Here is a 20408-nt window from a genome sequence, read left to right as displayed (position 1 = left end):
TCCATCTTTAAGGGCACACCCTTCTATAGAAGTAAATCGCCTTGCTGAGAAGAGAAAAGAAAATTTTATATTTGAGTGCTATTTCTTTTGTGGCACCAAAACTTTACTTATAATATATATGATTAAGTGATAAATTTAAAACATATACAGAGGTGCTTTAACAATCTGTGTATGTAAATGTACAGGAAAAACTCAGAAAGCATACACAGAAAATCTTCGTGGAGGGGGAAGTAGATGGAAACAGAGGTGGGGGATGGCAAGATAGGATACTTTACTGTTTTTCTACGTATCTGAATTGTTTGAATGTTTATTGTAAGTAAATATGTTTCAGTATTTAAAGTTTTAAACTAGAAAAATACTTAGCTTAACCTCTCTTCAAATCATACAAAAATAAAAACTAAAAGTTCATAGTTACACATAAATACTGATATTTTTGCTAATGGAAGAAATAATGCAATACATTATTTACTATTTTATAATTTTCAAAGCACTGCCAAATACATAATCAGATAGATTTATTCTTCACCTAATTGGCCTGTCCCAAGAAGAGGAAACTGAGAGGCAAAGTGATTCAGAGACCTGTCTGAAACGTCACACAGATGATAAGAGATAGAATCGGATTGACGTCTGGCACTTCTGACTCCAAGTTTCAATGTTGTTTTACTGTTTATATATATGGGTCCCTAGTGGAGACAATCATATTTGGCATATAAGGACATTGTGAATATTTAATTAAAATTAACCCTGGCCTCCACTTAACTCCAGGATTATAAAGACCCTAGTGGTTTCCTAGTAATAAGTGTATGGTGAGACCACTGGAGGATCGGGTCCTTCTCATTAACTTCAGGAGGGAAGTATTCGGGAACACAAGGGGTCAGGTTGGGAATTGTGTGTGCCCTTCTTTGAGGGCACAACCAGAGAATTTTAGACTTAGAACAGAGTGAGGACTATTACAGTCCATCATTTTACAAATGAGGACATTAAGGTTCAAAGAGATTAATAATTTGTCCACAGTAATACAGCTAGTTAATGCTAGAGACAAGATTAGAATGCAGTTTTCTAGTCCTTTGGATATTTTACTTATATGTGCTGATTCAGTGCAATAGGTGCTCTGTTTACCATGCATGTTTTTCTGTGCGGTACAGATTTTTCTCATGGGAACTCGGAGACTGTCTTATAGCTTTAAAGGAAAATCTAGTATCTGTTCCTTAATAGATCCCATGAAGTATTAGGATTAAGTGTTTGGAAACATAGATAAGAAGGTTCAGTATTAAAGGGTAAAACGTTTAATGCTTTTATTTTTTTAGTGGATTCTTCAGATTGCTCACTTTTTAAAAAAATAACACAGGGAAAGTAAGTATGGTTTCATGTGGCTAAGTCAAGCATGTTGCATATTTTAAAAATTATAAGTCATCTGTTTTGGAAATATTATAGATCAAGACATTTTGGCAAAAATAGTTTTACAGTGTTCATTTATATATCCAGCTTTCCCAGGTCAGATGTCTGGTAGACCATTCCACAGACCTTTTCACAGTTCAGCTGCAATTCTGAATTCTCAATTTGCTATCTTGTTGAGGGAAATATTATTAAGTCTCTAATCTCTGTGAAAGAATATCTCCTGTCTGCCTTTTCTTTAATTGGTGTAGGTCTATTTCTAAAAGAAATCTGTGAAATGTGGAAAATAGGTATATTTAAAAATTTTTTTTTAGCTATTGAATGTTTCATTTACCTTGTCTGGTACTTTCTTGACATCCTTAAGGAGTTGTGTAAGGCATGTCTTCTTACTAGGAAATTGTGTTTCTTGAGATTTATGCGGAATTATTTCTCTATCCATAAAATATAAACGTTCATTTTAAAATCAGAAAGTAGCCACATTCCTCACTTGAATTCTGTTTTCTTAGGGCAAAAACTTTTAAAATGAGGATTAGAAAGTTAAGAACATGAGCAAATCAGTTTTGAAATATATTTAAGAAGCATAATCATCATTAGTAGTATGGTGATATTTTGGCGCACGAGCTGTCCTAAATATAATTTTGAATGTAATTTTTTATTTCACAATACAGTTTATTGCTTTTTATGAAAAGCAACTCCCCTGATTAAGATGAACCTCTTTAAACTCTCAAACTTTTATATTCCACAAGTTTATAACCATTTTTTAAAGAATATCTAAATGTACTATCTTTCAGTGCTTGACATATAGTTGTTTTTATGAGCTTAATAGTAAAACACTAAGTTTTAAAGTGACATATGACTCAGTCATCAGGCAAGAGTCAGCTTAATAAATTTCTTTCATGTGCAAATGTGCAAATAAATGAATTATTCTTCCTTATAGTTGATAACTATAAATACATTATATTATCTAATAACATACCTCCTGCATACTTACACATAAACACACACACATATTACATCCATGTACATACTCCCATTTTTGCTACCTCTCTCATCTACCCAGTTTTCATTTTTCTTAAGTAACCTCAATTTTTATGATATAGTGCTATCTAAAGTACTTCTATTTAGCAGCATAAACAAGTTTGACTCTGTAGTTCTACAAAAGTATATTTACCAAATCAGTAGTTCTTGATTCTGACTATGTGTCAAACCGGGATTGTTTTTCTTTTTAAATACAATTTTCCAGGCCCTATCCTCATGCTTTTTAGCAGGCATGGGAGGGGAGATGCAAGAGGCATCTCTGTTTTTTCAAAATGGGCAATTGATTCTGATGGACAGCCAGACCACACAAATAATTTTCAGTTTGTTTTGCAACTGTTAAATAGGAACACTAGATGGTGCTGTTTGATAACCTGGAAAGAAATTTATACTGTACCCAGAGTATGCATTCAGTGATAAATTTACAGTGAATTGTGTGTGTATACTTTCTTAATTATCATGAAAAGGTATGCTTACTAGAATTCCAAAGGAAAGCACACAAGAGCAGACAAATATTGACAGAAACCACAAAAGAGTACCTAATAAACTTTTTTAAGTGGTGAATTTTTTTTTTTTTTTTTGAAATGGAGTATCATTCTGTCACCCAGGATGGAGTGCAGTGGCGCAATCTTGACTCACTGCAACCTCCACCTCCCGGGTTTAAGCAATTCTTCTGCCTCGGCCTCCCAAGTAGCTGGGACTACAGGCATGCTCCACCACACACGGCTAATTTTAGTACTTTTAATAGAGATGAGGTTTCTCCGTGTTGGTCAGGCTGGTCTGGAACTCCTGACCTCAGGTGATCCACGCACCTCAGCCTCCCAAAGTGCTAGGATGACAGGCGTGAGCCACCGCGCCCAGCCTAAGTGGTGAAAAATTTTAAGTGGTGAAAATGTTACCTCCTAATGAGCATCATTTTTTAAAACATTAGGATTTAAGTGTGTGACTGATAATTTAGTGAATGAGTAATTTTCTTGATTTCTTAGTTACTTCATCTTAGCTTTCCATAAGAAACAGTAGAATTCTCTTACTGTAGAATAAAGTATAAACTTTAGAATAAAGAATAAACTTCTTTATCCAGTTTCATAGTCCACAGGTGATTAAGAAGAGAGCAAAAAATATTACATTGTCTTTTCCCTATACTGTGACTGTGGTGCTTAAGATCCAAACACTTTTTTCATGACAGTATACAGTCTTTCTGGAAAAAAAAAGAAAAACATTTTTACTTTAAAAAAACTTTCCTTGATAAATTGCAACAAAAGCTATTAATTTCTTCCTATTTCACTTTTGATAAAGTATAATGAACTGATTTTGAATGGTTACTGTTTATTCAGCCTTGTTTCACTTTGCTAAGTACAATCTAAACATGTCCTTTAACCTTTACAAGAAGCCTGAAATATATTACTTGCAATATGTTATTGTTACTAGTTCAAAAATGGAAAAAACTGGCTCAGAGAGGTTGTTAATGCCTATAGAACTCATTGATAGGAAGAATAGGATCCTGAGTTTGATTCCAAGTGTCCATGCCATGATCTTCTAACCTTATATGGTAGTTTTAAGTATCGATATTTCTGCTGCTTTTCAGAAAAGTTATTTATTTAATCAGGCTAAAAACAGAAGTGAGCAGAAATGTCGTTTATTGATTTACCTCTAAGAAAATGAATAAATTCATTTATTTCACTCAGAAGCAGATATTTTATTGAACCACTACTATATGTCTGCCTCTATGTAAAACACCTGACAGAATTGTTTAAGTTGATGGGGGACTCAAGAAAGGTGTCCAGTTGCAAGTATAAATTCAGAACTGACAGATGGTATCAGAGCTGTCTGCCGTCAAAAGTAGAAATGGGATCACATTTTTATGGAGGACTGCTAGCAAATTAGTAACTTGAAAGGATACCCTTTAAAAAAGACAATCCCAAGAACAAAAAGAGAAAAAAAAAAGATTTAAAAATTTTTTAATCATACAGGAAAATTTGCCTTTTGATATTGCCCCTTATCCAACTAGAGAAGGATTAAAAGAAGTGGTGATAAAAGGATAGGCTGGGTGCGGTGGGCTCCTGCCTATAATCCCAGCACTTTGGGAGGCCAAGACAGGCAGATCACTTGAGGTCAGGAGTTCGAGACCAGCCTGGCCAACACGATGAAACCCCGTCTCTACTAAAAATACAAAAATTAGGCGGGTGTGGTAGCGCATGCCTGTAGTCCTAGCTATTCAGGAGGCTAAGGCAGGAGAATTGCTTGCGCCCGGGAGGCAAGGTTGCAGTGAGCCGAGATGATGCCCCTGCACTCCGGCCTGAGCAGCAGAGCAAGACTCTGTCTGAAAAATAAAAAGGATAAATGAATTCATAACTTAGAGAAAGATAACTTTTTATTTTTTTTTAAGTATAGCATTATGTACAATTTAGAATATGAGGGCTGTGTTAGGTAGAATTCTTTTTTTTTTTTTTTCTTTTGTGAGACGGAGTCTCGCTCTGTTGCCCAGGCTGGAGTTCAGTGGCACGATCTCGGCTCACTGCGAGCTCTGCCTCCCAGATTGGCGGCATTCTCCTGCCTCAGCCTCCGGAGTAGCTGGGACTACAGGCGCCCGCCACCGCGCCCGGCTAATTTTTTGTATTTTTAGTAGAGACGGGATTTCACCGTGTTAGCCAGGATGGTCTCGATCTTCTGACCTCGTGATCTGCCCGCCTTGGCCTCCCAAAGTGCTGGGATTACAGGCATGAGCCACCGTGCCCTGCCTGTGTTAGGTGGAATTCTAAAGATGTTGCCCCAGGATTTCTGTTCCCTGGTAATTCAGTCAAATACTAATCTGGGTACTGCTGTGAAGGGACTTTGTAGATGGGAGTTAAAGTTATACTAATCAACTGACCTTAAAATACAGAGATTATCCATAGGTGACATGTGTACTGGTGGGCTCAGTATAATCACATGACCAGCAGAAGAACACAGAAACGTTCATCATGGAATTGCAGAGAAAGGGAGCAGAAGAGAGAAGAGAAAGTCAGAGAGGGTCTAATGGAAAGGATTTGAGTGCCATTACTACTCTGAGATATGGGGCCCCTATATGAGAAATGGCAAGAGAGGATCTAGGAGCAAAAAGTCATACCTACCAGCAAAGAAATGGAGAACTCAGTCACACAACTGCAAGGAAGTTGATTCTGCCAGTGTCCTGAATGAGCTTGGAGGCAGATTGTTCCCCCAAAGCCTCCAGGTAAGGAAGGTAGCCCTGCCTACACCTTAACTTTAGCCTGATGATGCCTGTGTTAGACTTCTGACCTTACAGAACAGTAAGGCAGTAGGTGTTTTAAGTTGCCAAGTTTGTGGTAATATGTTATGGCAACAGTGACTAATACAGAGAACAAATTTCAGCCTTATTCATATCATCTCACACGATTAATATTATTTTGTTTATTCCCTTCCAGTCTTCGTTGATATGTGCCATTTGCTTAATTATAAACATAATAATGCACATTTATTTTTGGATCCTACTTTTTTGCTTAACTTGATCAAGTACATTTCTCTGTGTTGCTACATAGTTCTACTGATTATTACTTTTAGTAGGAATATAGTGTTTCTTTCAGTACATGAGGCATGATACGCTTAACCTGCTGGACTTTTATGGTGCTTCTAGATTTTCACTATTATTAAACTGCAGTGTGCATTTCTTCTCTCTCATACTTGAAATTATTGGAATAGATTCTCAGATATATCATGACTGGGTCAAAAGGATATGAGTGTTTTTATAACTTCTGTTATATATTGGCAAGTTTTAAGTAGCTTACCAATTTAAAAGTCCTTAGGATAAGAGAACCATAATCACTGAAATCATAATCACCATTAGTATCTTTTTTTTTTTTTTTTTTTTTTTTTTTTCGAGACACAGTTTCACTCTCTTGCCCAGGCTGGAGTGCAGTGGCACGATTTTGGCTCACTGCAACCTCCACCTCCCGGGTTCAAGCAATTCTCTTGCCTCAGCTTCCCAAGTAGCTGGGATTACAGGCAGGTGCCACCACACCCAGCTAAGTTTTGTATTATTAGTATATATGTGGTTTTACCTTGTTGACCAGGCTGGTCTGGAACTCCTGACCTCAGGTGATCCGCCCTCCTCAGCCTCCCAAAGTGCTGGGATTATGGGCGTGAGCTACTACACCTGGCTGCTAGTATCTTTTTAAAATACATTTTTCTCCAGTAGGGAGATGATAATTGGTGGAGAGTTTAAATTTAGTGGTTCCTAATTTATTCAAAGAATTAATGTATAAGCTACTATTTTAAGTATTTTGGGGGGATAAGAAGCTGGAAAAGTATAGTACCTAATAAAGAAGTAGGAGAGTGAAAACAGTTATAATGAAGTTAGTCATACACAAGTCATAATCTCTTATGAAGGTAGTTCTTCATATCAGAGACTATTTTTAGATCAACTCGATTTTTTTTATCTGCAGTGCATTTACAGTCTGCTGATACCGCATTGTTATTTTCTGCATCTATCATACTGATTTTCTAATAGCTATTAAAACCATAATTGTTATATAGTTGATTGTTCTTTCAAGTTCCCAACTTATATTCCATTGATATCTTGAGAAATGAAAATTTTTAGATAGAAAAAAAGTATGGATAAACATATTTTGATTAAGTAGAGAGAGACTAAGTGCTAACTTACAGTGTTCTACATACTTCAAAGCCAAGTGGATTACTGGACTCAGAACGAAGGTCTAGCTAATATGGAAATACAAAGTACGTATTTTCTCTGCAGCTTTAAACCTTTAGCTTGCTCCCATGTAAAGAAGCAATGAGTTAAAATAAAAAGACACTATATCCTATTGTGTTATTAACTGTTACCTTGAACATTCACTTAACCTCTGGGCTTCTGTTTTCTATTCTATAGAGAGGGGGATTGAATATGTTGATCACATAAAAATTGATCTGACAGGAGAAGTATGAAAGGACTTCATAGGCAGTGAGGTGGGCTATTAAAAAAAGGTATATGATAGAAATCATTATGTTGTCTGTGACTCATATGGAAATTAATTGTGGAAATTCCCATAAGCACCTAGAATGGACCTGGCACGTGGTAAGCATTCAGCATTAGCCAGCATGAAAATGGAGACTAAGATAGTCTGTTTCTGAAAGATTGTGTAATTAAGCTGCTTTAGAATCTGTGCAAAAATAAAGTGTACTTTAAATAAGCACATGCTTTTGTTTTCTAGGATCAAATCTAAATCGCTGTGGTTTCCGAGGCTCTTCATACCTGGGTATTCCGTTCAATCCATCAAAGGTTGGTTCTATTTGGTTCAGAAGGAAGCAGAAGGGATGTAGGGATATTTTAATAGAAGAGAAAACTAAGAAATTACACAGAAGAAAACAGGCTTCCAGATTTCAATGTGGCTAAATGTTGTCTAATAATATATATATTATAAACTGAAATCCTTTAAAGGAAACCTATGTCTACTTTACTTTCTCAAAGAAGTGCACTTTCTTCCAGGAAGAATACATACAGTACATAAACACACAGAAATTTCTATTAATTGTTACAAAAAATTGTCTCAGTGTCATACATCTGTGTGTAAAAGTTATTGGTGATTTCCTGAGTAAAGGAAAATAGAGCACTGAAGTGTTTTGATACTTGCTGTCTAAGAAGCCAGTAAACTTCATTGTGTTATAGAAAGACTCTACATTTAGCTCACATTTCTTAGGAATAAAAGAAAAAGCCCTTCTAAAGGCAGTGATTGAAGACCTAGGTAGTGATTATTTTAATGACTTTTATGAGAATATGCAGAACTTCTTCACGGTTGTATCCAAAGGCTTTGATACCAGCACATGCCAATATAAAAACAGTGAGTCCTAACAGAGGGAGGAGCTTTATTTCTTCTTCAAAGGAGCAGACCCAGAAGAAACTTTGTAGGTGTTCCATATGTACACAAAATACCAGTATTTTTCTACAGTAGAAAGTGGAGAAAAGCATCATTTTTTCTAAAGCGGCCTCACAACATAGAAACTTTTTCCCTGATGGGGCCAGCCTGCTTATGTAATGGTTATAAGCAAATATCTTGTTGGGCTGAGTATCCACTTGCAAGGTAAATGCAGAGCTACCAGTTTTTCCATAATCAGCTTCAAATTTTTGGAATAAATAGCAGTAATGTTGGAGAAGATGACATACTTTGATAGAGGTACTCCTTCAGCTTTCTTCCTCTGCCTTAAGCTGTAAACCAGCTTGGCTGTGTCAAGGTCATATGAATTTACCAGCAGGACTCCAATTATGGGTGCCCACTGCATTTAGCAGGGAATGAGAAAAAAAAGGATTCAGAAAATTTGTCCCTTTTCGTGCCTATCATATTTTCCAACTTAAGCTAATCCTGAATACAGGTAATGTCTTCATTTAGTCATAATGAACAGAATATTGTGCCACTAGTTATGATGACCATTATATAGTACTATACTATATATAGATGTCTACCTATATTTGTTGCAGTGCTTTAATAACATTACTTTTAAAATATTTTCCTTCCCCCAACTGACGCCTGCACCAAAACATTTTCAAAATAACAGGAGTAAAATTGAAGAAAAAGCCATTATTGCCCTTGGTTCACAGAGTCTCCTGAAACTCCTTTTTGGACCTTCATTCACCTGGACTCTGGTATCTTCTGGGCAAGCTAGGTCTCACTTCATGCTGTATTACGTTCATCTGAATTCTGGGTCGTAAAAGGAACTAGATATTCCAAGTGGTATCACATAGAGCCGTCACTAAGAGTGGTGGCTGAGCATCTAGGAGACAGATTAGGCCAAGAGAATGTGAGGAGGCACATTGGATTGTCCAGTACAATATATGAATAAAATATTGTCACTGAGTTTTCTTCTGAAACCACCAAACTACCTATGGACCATTCATTGACTTACCTGATAAATGCTTGAGACCTTCAGTGGCTGTAGAGCACTTTTTGAGAAACACTGATGGATCCTCCCACTATTCTCACAATTTCCTTTCACAAATCCCATGCTCTCTAGCAAATTTTGTGTTGTCCTTAATGTGCACCCCAGAATTTTCCTTCTCTGATTTGCTTTTACTTTTTCTTGTACCTGTAATACCTCCTCTTCATCTATACCTGCCCAAGCTACTCTTCTGCAGAAAAGAATTCCTATTTAAACCCATGTTATCATTATCCCTCCCTTATGACTGCTCATTACATTCTATTGTAATTATTTGAGTAGACTTATCTTCTGCTCTTAAGATTAAGGTCCACGTTTAATTTATGTTTGGCTTCGCTGCAATTCTTTTAACATAGCAGGTGTTTACTTTGAGTATCAAAAAGTTAAATATGCAATAGGAATTCTAAGAAGTCAGTTGTAAATGTGGAATAGGATAGCCAGGAGAACTAGAGCTTGACTTTTAAGGAGGAACTTAGAATGAAAGATGGAAAGATGGAAATTTGCTTGGTACATTTGTGACACCATATAAAGAACTGTGTATCTGGCCAGGCACAGTGGCTCACACCTGCAATCCCAGCACTTTGGGAGGCTGAGGAGGATGGATCACTTGATCTCAGGAGTTTGAGACCAGCCTGGGCAACATGGCAAAAACCTGGTCTGTACATAAAATACAAAAATTAGCTGGACATGGTGGCATGTGCCTGTATTCTCGGCTACTTGGGAGGCTGAGGCAGGGCAGGAGGATTGCTTGAGCCTTGGAGGCGGAGGTTGCAGTGAACGAGATTGTGCCACTGCACTCCAGCCTGGGTGACGGAGCAAAGCCTATCTCAAAATAAAAATGTGTATCTAAAGGTGGGTAGGTGGGGTGGGTTCAGATTATTATAAAATGGTAGTGAACACCATTCAAACTCATTCTGTGAGGAACCATAGAAGGTAAGTATGCAAGAAAATCTTACAATTCATGGGTGGTTTCAAGACCCTTGAATCTTGACTCCAAAGAACTAGTGGTCCCTCTGATATTTGCCTTGCACTTAATCATCATTAAGATAAGTAACAGCTTTTTAGACAGTAACTTACTTAATCGTCACAATAACCTTGTGAGGTACTAATATCTTCATTTTCTAGAATTAGGAACATTAAGCAAGCCAGTGAGAAATAGAACCAGGATTTTATGCCTTTCAATGGTTGTAAAAGTTTACATTTATTATAGAAGGCAGAGGAGTTTATTTTAATTGTATCGTTTTTTAGTTTCTTATATGGTGATCACTACTGTGGTATTTAATTTAGATTTGTGCTATATAAAATAAGTTTTGTTTTAGAAATCTTTTTTTCTGGAAGGCTGTATGCTTTTCTGACTTTATAAGACTTAAATTATAAGTGATAGCGTTGATTAAGTATGAAGTTTAAATAATTTAGCCAGGCATGGTGGTTTGTGCCTGTTGTAGTCCCAGCTACTCTGGAGGCTGAGGCAGGAGAATCACTTGAGCCCAGCAGTTGGAGACTGCAGTGAGCTATGATTGCACCACTGCACTCCAGCCTGGGTGACAGATAAGACCCTGTTAATAAAAAAAAAAAAAAAAAAATTCCAAAAAAATAAGTAATAAATAATTTGGTTTACCTGAATATCATAACTACTTCCATAATGCCTGAGATATCAAAGAATTTAAAAATTAAGTAGCCTGTGCAATCATATTCATGTTGAGACATACATAAAATGGAGATTTGTTTTTCTCAATAAGATATCTATACAAATCAGTATAAGCCACATTTAATTTTACTATTTACTAAAACCTTATGTTAGATTTCTTAATGAAATAAGTTTTCATTTCACTTCATTAATTAGTACTATATTAATTTTATATTTAGGCTCCTGGAACAGCTCATCCTTATGATAGTGGCCACATTGCAATGACCTACACTGGCCTCTCATGCTTAGTTATTCTTGGAGACGACTTAAGCCGAGTAAATAAAGAAGCTTGCTTAGCAGGCTTGAGAGCCCTTCAGCTGGAAGATGGGAGGTATGAGTGATTCTTTGTTACTTTTTTTGTAATAAACAAAAATATTTTGGAACTAAGAAATGGATACAATACTATACTAGATCTTTAGAGGATCATACTCTATTACAACCCCACCTAAAGCTTACAAGGTACATAATTAAGTGCATAATCAAAAAAGTGACCCAAGATTTCCTCTGTGAGTGAAAATAATAGTAATTACAATGGCCAAACACCTTTCTCATCCTTCTTAACAACAATGGGTACATAAATAAATGGTTGAATAATTTCAGGATTGGAATCTAATTTATGTTCTAGATGAAAAATTGGTATTTTGAAGTACGTATATATTTAGTCTGAACCTCAGTTCCTTGCTTTATGCTGATTAGGGAAGAAAGGGGTGAAAAATGAATATTATATTCCAGGGTAGGTAGTTTCCATGACATTTTTAAAGGATAGAAAAAGGAGTTCGTATGTTCATTAATATTTGGTGATTCACATGGTGTGTCTAAAGATGAATCTTCCTGGAGCTTTAAGGTAGAAAAAAATTTTTAAGTCTGAGAAGGGATAAAGCAATAGTGAAAAGGTTAAGGAAAAGACTGCAAACAAATCCTGCTGTGCTGTTAACTCTTTGCGCTCCATCTACTAATAGCTCTATTTTCCTGTCAGTGTTTTCAAAACACTGCTCTTGATGAGGGAAAAATAAATGTAGACAAGTAGAATAAATTGACATTAATTGGAAATGCTATGAAACTAAATATTTACTTCAACCAGTGCATATATGACTTATGTCTCAATATTTCAGTGTAGTCTTTGATTATTGCTTCCTTATTCTTGTTTACAAATACATACATAACATAGATTGCTGCCTCTCTACAACTAATACGTAAAATTAAAATACAATATGATCAATCGATTAAATGGTTATCTGTGTATACATTTAGAAGGAATTTCACATAGAAAAACTTGGGCTTGGAAATTTCTTACTACCCACTAGGTCTCAGGTTTTACCTTTTATTTTTTCTGCCATTCTCAAGCCAGTGTACTGCAGCTGTCCCTGGCTAGGATCAAGTAAGCTTATGCTGAGTAAGCATCTGGGAGGGAGTAACATGGTAGTGTGTAAAACCACCAAGAAGTGAAAAGTTTGTAGTAGAATGATGATTTAGAGAAAGTTTTATATTATTCAAGTTAGTAGTCTTATTTTTTATTGAATAATAAAAGTAGAATATTGAATAATAAAAGTAGAATAATCAACAGATTTTTCTGTGAATAAAGACACACAGGAGATGTTTCTAACCCCCATGCAAAAAAATCAGAGTCCAGTGTTAATAGAAAATCATATTGTTGTTATTATTTTCAGTTTTTGTGCAGTACCTGAAGGCAGTGAAAATGACATGCGATTTGTGTACTGTGCTTCCTGTATTTGCTATATGCTCAACAACTGGTCAGGCATGGATATGAAAAAAGCCATCACCTATATTAGGAGAAGTATGGTGAGTTCTGTTGATAAAATTGACTATTTAGGTTGTTTTTGCTGGTACATGAGGGCTGTATTATAGTGTATGTCTCATCTCTTCCACCAACAATTTGTAAATAAGAGCATTAAGATTGCTTTTTAGGTAAATTGTGTATCAGAACACAATAAAGAAATAATCTTAAAGTGCAGATTGACTCCTTGGCCATTAAAATTTAATATGATTTTATTTAAAGAAGCAGTATCTTTATAAGAAAGGGATTGGTCACCTTAAAAGAAAAAGAAGTAAAATCTGAAAGTCAAATATTGACAGCCTGTTCTAGCAGGAGTTAGTAGAGAGTCCTGACAAGCAAACTGGAAGATTATGTTATCTTTGGTGAGACTATTTCTCTAATCTTTTTATTGGCATTAGTAAGGAAAGCTTAGTCTTAGCCAGAACTATCCTTTGCTCTACTGTGTCATCTCTGTATAAAAGGAGAAATAAAACTACTGCTTCCCAGGTTTATTATTTCCCAAATATGAAGTTTTACATTTTATAGATTATTTTGAGGCTGTTAGAATATTTTAGGCTGTTAATTCAACTTTTCATAGGCAATATTTCACAATGAAAATGTCTGTGAGTTCCTAAGAAGAATGGAGTTGCATTTAAGTGAGTGTGTAACTGTGGATCAGATTTTTGTAGAATCTACAACAGCACAAATTTTAAAAAGCCTCTGGATACAGAAAGAAGAGACCATTAAAGGAGTTTTAAGAGGAAAAGAGATTTATGTTTGATAGGAGGGTGGGTGATAAGAATTTTTGGTATGAATAGTACAGAAGTAATACTGTCTTCTCAGTGCACTGTATTTGGAGATGCAGCAAGTTGATATGCCCTATGTCTGCTCACTTGGTTAAGGTGGCATATGCCAGAGTTTTCTCTGTAAAGTTAGTGCTTTTCCCTTTGTAATTACTGAATATCTTGTGGTGAGATACCTGGAGACTGTAAATATTCAGTGAGTCCCTAATCAAATTTTTATCCAATAGTGTTGTTAGTATGCATTGATGATTTTCCAGCTCTAGCATCCTTCCTATAAATATCAGTTAAAATTCTACTGTTTGAAAAAAACTTTCTCTCTGCATTTATTTATTTACTTATACTTACTTATTTATATCTCTATGGACTTCAGTTTCTTATTTTATTCAATGGGTTGTAATCTGTTACTGTCATTATTTTGATGCTCAGATTGTCCCAGATTAGGCCTATGGAACCCCTTTTAGTAGGCTCTGTGCCCTTTTGACATGTTACCCTCATTCTTTGAAGACCTCCTTGCTTTCTGGCACAAGATATTCCAGGTTTATCTTCTACTTTTCCATCCTCAGCTCTGGAATCAGTCATTTCTTTGAGGAGCCTTGGTTATTCTTGTTGGAGGATAGGGTTTAGAAACTAGAATCTGGGTGCTAAGTATGCTCATTGGTATTGCGATGTCATTACTTCTAGGCCTTTTCTCAGGCAGAGATAGGAAATGTATCTGTACATAGGCATCCCCTTACAGACACACAGAATCTGTCTGTCTGTATCTATTTATATATCTATATATTAAAATCATGAATCTATCGTGATGCCTCAAATTTCAGTCTTAACACCACAGGGCTCATTTTAACTTTCGTCCTTTCATTTGTGACTCCATTTCTGATAGTGACAAGCAATCCTGGCTCCTATTACCCAGAATACATTGGTTCTTTTTGTTTTGAGTCTGAGGGCATATAGTCAGAATACCATATTTAAGAAGTACTCCAGTTACTTATTTTATTTCCCCACTTTAATATGGTTATGTTGTCTGTTTGAAGTACAGTTAGGTTATTTGTTTCTCTTTGAATTCCATTTTAGGCTTTTCCTTCACTTAGCTCTCTCCTGCCCACAACTTTGTTGAGTTTATTTATTTACTTAATATGTGAAAAACTAATTTGGTTCTTAAGGTCAGAACTATACAAAAAGATATATACAGAGAAGTGTGACTCCTTGCCCCTCACCCTCCCTGTCTTCCACCCTCTTCTTAACTCCCGTACTTAACATCTTGTTCCCTGTCACCCTGTAGGTAACTATTCTCATTAGTTTTCAGTTTATCTTTGTTACATTTCTTATTGATGAGAAGATATGGATATTTTTAATGCTTTTCCTTTCTTCATAAGGTAGCATACCATACTCTTTTTTTTTGCTGTTTGGTTTTTTCACTTAACAATATAGCTTGGGAGAAAAAAAAAAAAATCAATACAATGTGAAAATTACTCCTTATCAGTTCAGAGAGATTTTTCTCTTTTTCTTATAGTTTCCTATTATATTACTCCACTGTGTGGATGTGTGGATGTACCATGGTTTTTTTCAGCTATTCTACATTTAGAACATATATTTTGCAATTACAAATAATGCTGTGATTAATAACTTTCTGCATATATATTTATATATTGTTATAGATACATCTTCAGGGTAAATTTTTGGTAGTGGAATTGCTTGATCAAAAGGTAAATGCTTATGTAATTTTATTAGAGATTGCCCATTTTCTCTCCATAAAGGATAGACCAGTTTGTTTTCCTACCAATATAGGAGAGTGCCTGTTTTCACATAGCCTCACCAATAAAAAGTGTTATACTTTTTTTGTTTTTACCTTTTTTTCTGGTAGTCGAAAAGTGATATTTCAGTATATTTTTAATTTTGCTCCCCTCCTCTCATGATTTTTCATTTTATTATTTCTTTTACTATGAGTGTAATTGACCATTTTCTTAACTCTAGGGCCATACAAATCCAGACTGCAGGCCAGAGTTAGCCTTTGGGCCATTGCTGACCCCTAGTTCTAGTCCATTATTTTGCATTTGCTTTTTTTTTTCCTTCTTTTTTTTCTTTTTAGGAATTCCATTGTAGTGTCTGTTCTTTTTTTTTGCCTGACCTTCTTTTCAGCCACTTTCTCTTTGACCTTTTAGACTTATTTATCTCATTTTTATTCTCTTGGATGTTTTCTCCTTTTTTCAGTGTCCCTTGTTGTATTTTCATTTGAGATTATTCTTCCTCAGTCATCCTGTAATTTAAAATTTATTTCTTATTTTGTCTTTTTCTTGTATTTCTTTTCTAACACTATTTCTCTTTTTATTTCTATTGTTTGTTCATCTGTTTTTAACTTTTAATTTCCTTTTTTATTTCCAAATGCTTGTTTGAGGATATGTATTTGACTGTGGAGTGCTACATTACAGTTTTCTTCTAATTCATGCCTATTTCTTGGGAGTAGAGGCAGATTTTCATATACTTAGGTGTTTGCGTTTCATTTGCTGTATTTTCATCTCAGAGTTACTTTGTATGTTAGTAATTTTTTTTTTTCTGGTAAGAATTCCTAGTTTAAGATTGTTCCCTTCATTGTAATTAAGTATGCTTTCTTTAATGGATGGCTTTTTTTTGTAGCTGGGGTTGTTCTATGATTTTTCTGGTAGGAAAAAGGTTCTCTTTTGTTTCCCAGGTATCTAAATTTTGCTTTTCTGAGCTTTCCTTTATCACCTGATTTTCAAAGGGCTTCTCCCTCGTTTTTTAACTTTCTTTACCAAAATTTTTACTCTTTGAGCCCTGCCACCTTGACTTGCACATTCTTTTAAGTGCCTTTCATATAGCCAGTGCAGTGTTTACCAGGCCTCTTTCTGAACAGGCCGTCCTCATTTTGCATAATAGTGCCATACTATAATGATAACCACACAAGCTGAAATCATACAAGGTGATTTTAATCATCAATGGGAAAAATTATGATTGTTTTGTGACCTTTAAAATTTTTGCCAAAACATTGAAAACTGTTCCTGTCAGTTGTAAATGTATGATGTTTTAAATAGTAAAATCAGTATATGGTATACTATAATTTAAAACATTAGAAATATTGAGAATATTGCCTTCTTCTCATTATATAAGTTATAAGATGGAGTATTTTTTCTGTGTCTTGCTAAATGACCACAATCAGTTTCTGTCAGCTTCCAACGTTGTGTTTTGTGTTTTCAGTGTTGTGAAATCTCTGAGAATTCCTTTTATGTGAAGTTTTTTTGCCCATAGCAGTTCCCTAGAACATCTTCATCTTTTTTTATCATAAGCTCTTCCCTTGCTTATAGATGTTTCACCTTCGCTTTGTTCTTCTGATGGTATATCTAGAGTCTCAAACAGCAATATTATCAACATTCCCGTAATAGCTATTTCTTCTATAACTCTAATTTTAAGTTCATACCCAGTGTTAATTCTTTTTATTTTTTTACTGCACTTTCATCTTTGTTGGCCAAGCCCCTCTTTCTGTTATGCCTTTTAATAAAACATCATGTGGGTTTATCACTGAGAGACAAAGAGCACAACCACAGTATGCTGTGTGTGAACTGAATAACATGAGCAATGACCAATTCCTAACAGATTGAAAAAGGTGGTATGATTGATCACTGATCACGATGCACATCTGTTATTTATGTATTGATTTGCAGAGTGAAGAGCCAGCAACGGAGTTTTGTACTTTTTGCAATTATGGTTAATACGCTGCTGTGGTTACTGAAGTTTGTTGTGTTACTTAGCTAAACCATGGCAACTGGAATGTGTGCATAAGAGAACTGTGCAAAGTGAGAACTGCCTGTATTTCTCATATTTAGGGTGGACTTTCTCTTTTAGGCAGTGATTTTAGATCAGTCTCAGAACTACTGTTAGCTCCCCTCCTCTCATGATTTTTCATAAATCACCCTTGCTGTCTGCAAAGGTGCGTAGAGTTGCAATAGACGGCTTGCTGGGATTTGATGTTTCTTTTTCTGTAGACAGGTAATCTGAAGCTTGAGTGTGTATTCTTGCTTTACTAAGGTTTGAGATTTCAAAGTTTTATTGTTCTTCTTCTGTTTTGATTTTGGAGTGTATGTGGGGAGATTCAAATGATGGTACTCAATAATGGCTACCATTATTCTCAATGACCCCAGACTGCCTCAGAATAGGCTTATTTAATGTTTATAATGTTCTATCAGTATGAAATCCTTACATTTTTCTCCAACTCATGTATACTTGCAATGGGAAAGGAGTAAGGTTTGGAGCTTTTATTGAGTAGAGATTGAATATGTAGATAACTTAAAACAATCTGTTCTCAGAATGTGCCTAGTGTATGCATTTAGTGATTTGGCTTGGTGAATAAGAAGAGAAAATCAGGTATTTGAAAGTGCCTAATTCTACTTCTCCATGGGGAAAAACGCATATTTTGGAAGATATAAAGGAGAAATAAAATTAGAAGAGACCAAAAAAACTTAGTGCAATGGCAACTTATTTATTCATTTATTATTATTATTATTTCCCTGTTAAACTGAACAATGTTTTTCTTTTTCAGTCCTATGACAATGGACTGGCACAGGGAGCTGGACTTGAATCTCATGGTAAGACATCTTAAATAAGTGAACATGTAGTTTCTTTTGTTCTCTTAGACAACATCTTAGTGTCTTCAGTATGGAGAACCTCAGAAGTTTTTCTCAACCCTTGGTGCAGCATAATTTTCTTCTTTGTCACTTTCCTGATTCTCTTTTGACACCATTTTGTCTATTTGAAGCCTCTTTGGTCAGTAATCATTCAGATATTATTCAGGCTGGGATGTTCATATGATGTTTTCTAGTAATCTATTGAAGTGTTATCTGCATGAAAATATCTTGGGATTGTTTCTTACTCTATTGTTAGAAAACAACAGGTTTTCTTTGGCATAACTCTAAAAGGCTAGACCAAATAAAGAATATTAAATATGAATGAACAAGTTTATGAAGAAATGAACATTTTTATTTACCTTCCTTAATAAAATTATTATTAGTAATGGTTGTAAAACATTTTGCTGCTTAGCTTGTATTCAGTGCAAACATTAATACAGTCTTTTCTTTCATGTTTTTTTCCACTTTGGCAGAACTAGAAAAATGATGTGATAGTCACTAAGTTTGTCAGCACATCAATAGCCTGAATTCTCTCAAGTTGAAATTTCCATTTGGAAATAAATAAGCTTCCATTCTTCTTTTCTAAAAAGAAAGAGGCCAGGTCATGGAGCCTCTCTGAGTGAACTTCAGTTTCTTCCTCATCACAGCAGTTTTCCATATAATTATTTGTTATCTCCATCCCTTTGCTAGCATAATGTAGCAGAAAGAACAGATCAGTGTTCTTGTCTCAGCCCTGACACCAACTGAGTGACCTTGGCTCCTCACGTAATTTCTCGGAGGGTTTCCACATCAACAGAGTAGAAAGAATTGCATCTTTCTTTACGATTGTTGTTAGTATTATAAGAGATATGGGGGAAAGTGGTTTGTAAATCATAAACCTATATAAAAAGATATTTCTAACAAATATTCCTTAACCCTATAGCCTTGTATATACTCTGGGATTTTGTCCTATCAAGTATTTCCTCCTCTTCTCACCTCTTCACTCCCTTCTTCAATTTAGGTAGTTGTAGAGTATGTAGGGGTATATAGAACACTGTCCTGGAGTTTCCTCTGAAGCCATACTATAATTATGACACCGTAGTTTTTGTGTGTGCCTGAGTCTCTGTGAGATGGAGGGTGGGAGGAGCTGGCAATAACAATTATGTTACTAGCCATTGCCACATGATCAAGAGGGATATAGTTATAGTTGTACAAAGAGGAAATCTGGTGGCTCTAAGAATTTCTGAGAAGACAGGATCTGGTGTTTACTATTGTAGGTGGTATTAATGTACACTCTGGCTAAGGAGTCACCTCACCTGTGAGACAGCTGATATTATTTCCAAGACATTGGGATTATATTCTCTGGAATATGAAACAGAGGGGCTGCCCAAACATGACACTGTCTAATGGGTCCTGTCAGGAAAAAATCTTCCTGAGTTATACAAGCCATGATTTTGAATTGGTATGGCTTGAGTAGGCTGTACCCATTAGGATCATCAGTGATGGGCTATAGTTCATGCCCAAAGCGTATATCTTCCTTCTATCTGTAAATTTGGCTTGGTAGGTTTTAGGCCTAAAGCCCTAGAGGAAGGCCTTTTAATCATAGTGTCACAGTGTATTTGTATATCTTAAATAGGTTATTATACCAAAGTATAGCCCCTTCAGCCTTTGGAACAACCAAGCAGGACCTGGGTATCTGGAGTCCCTGGTAAGGTTGTTTCTCGCCAGGAGCATTTTCCTCAGTATTACAGTATGGCCTACAAATACCAAATATTATAATTTTCTTTGTGTGCTATGAGGTTAGATAGGCTGGGAAGTACTACCCTAAAGGATTTTGGTTTAATTTTCTTTCCCCTTCTCATCACTATCTATACTAGCAAGTGAAACCTCTTTCTAAAAAGTAGTCCTGCAATTTGGCAACCCATCAAGTCATTGTGTTCTCTCTTTTTCTTTTTTATTGTTACTGTCTTTGGAAAAGTGGTCCAAATGTACTATTCACCTTTCTTCACAAATGACTTGTTCTGTAATTCTCTGTGTAAGCCTTCAGCAACTTAGGAAGTTTGTCTTTGAAAGTTATGAGTGATCTGTATTTCAAATCCAATATCTTTTTCTCATTCCTCATCTTATATTTATTGAAGCATTTGAGCTATTAACCTCCCCACTTCTTTCTTAAAACGTCA

The 20408-nt window shown here is 35.5% G+C and overlaps 1 protein-coding gene across 3 annotated transcripts in view; it reads left to right on the top strand.

Moving 5' to 3' along the window:
* The window catches only part of PGGT1B (protein geranylgeranyltransferase type I subunit beta), a 59059-nt gene that overhangs the window by 16754 nt on the left and 21897 nt on the right, over window positions 1–20408 (top strand). For all 3 annotated transcript variants that reach the window (XM_054555836.2, XM_054555835.2, XM_024247628.3), the window contains exons 3-6: window positions 7635–7702; window positions 11218–11369; window positions 12706–12838; window positions 18165–18210. In XM_054555836.2, coding sequence (XP_054411811.2) covers window positions 7635–7702; window positions 11218–11369; window positions 12706–12838; window positions 18165–18210 — 399 coding nt within the window. The remainder of the gene's footprint in view (window positions 1–7634; window positions 7703–11217; window positions 11370–12705; window positions 12839–18164; window positions 18211–20408) is intronic.

This window comes from Pongo abelii, chromosome 4 (genome assembly GCF_028885655.2).
Source record: "Pongo abelii isolate AG06213 chromosome 4, NHGRI_mPonAbe1-v2.0_pri, whole genome shotgun sequence".
Taxonomy (NCBI): Eukaryota; Metazoa; Chordata; class Mammalia; order Primates; family Hominidae; genus Pongo; species Pongo abelii.
Note: the sequence above shows the minus strand (reverse complement) of the source record. Positions and strands in the feature narration are given on the sequence as shown.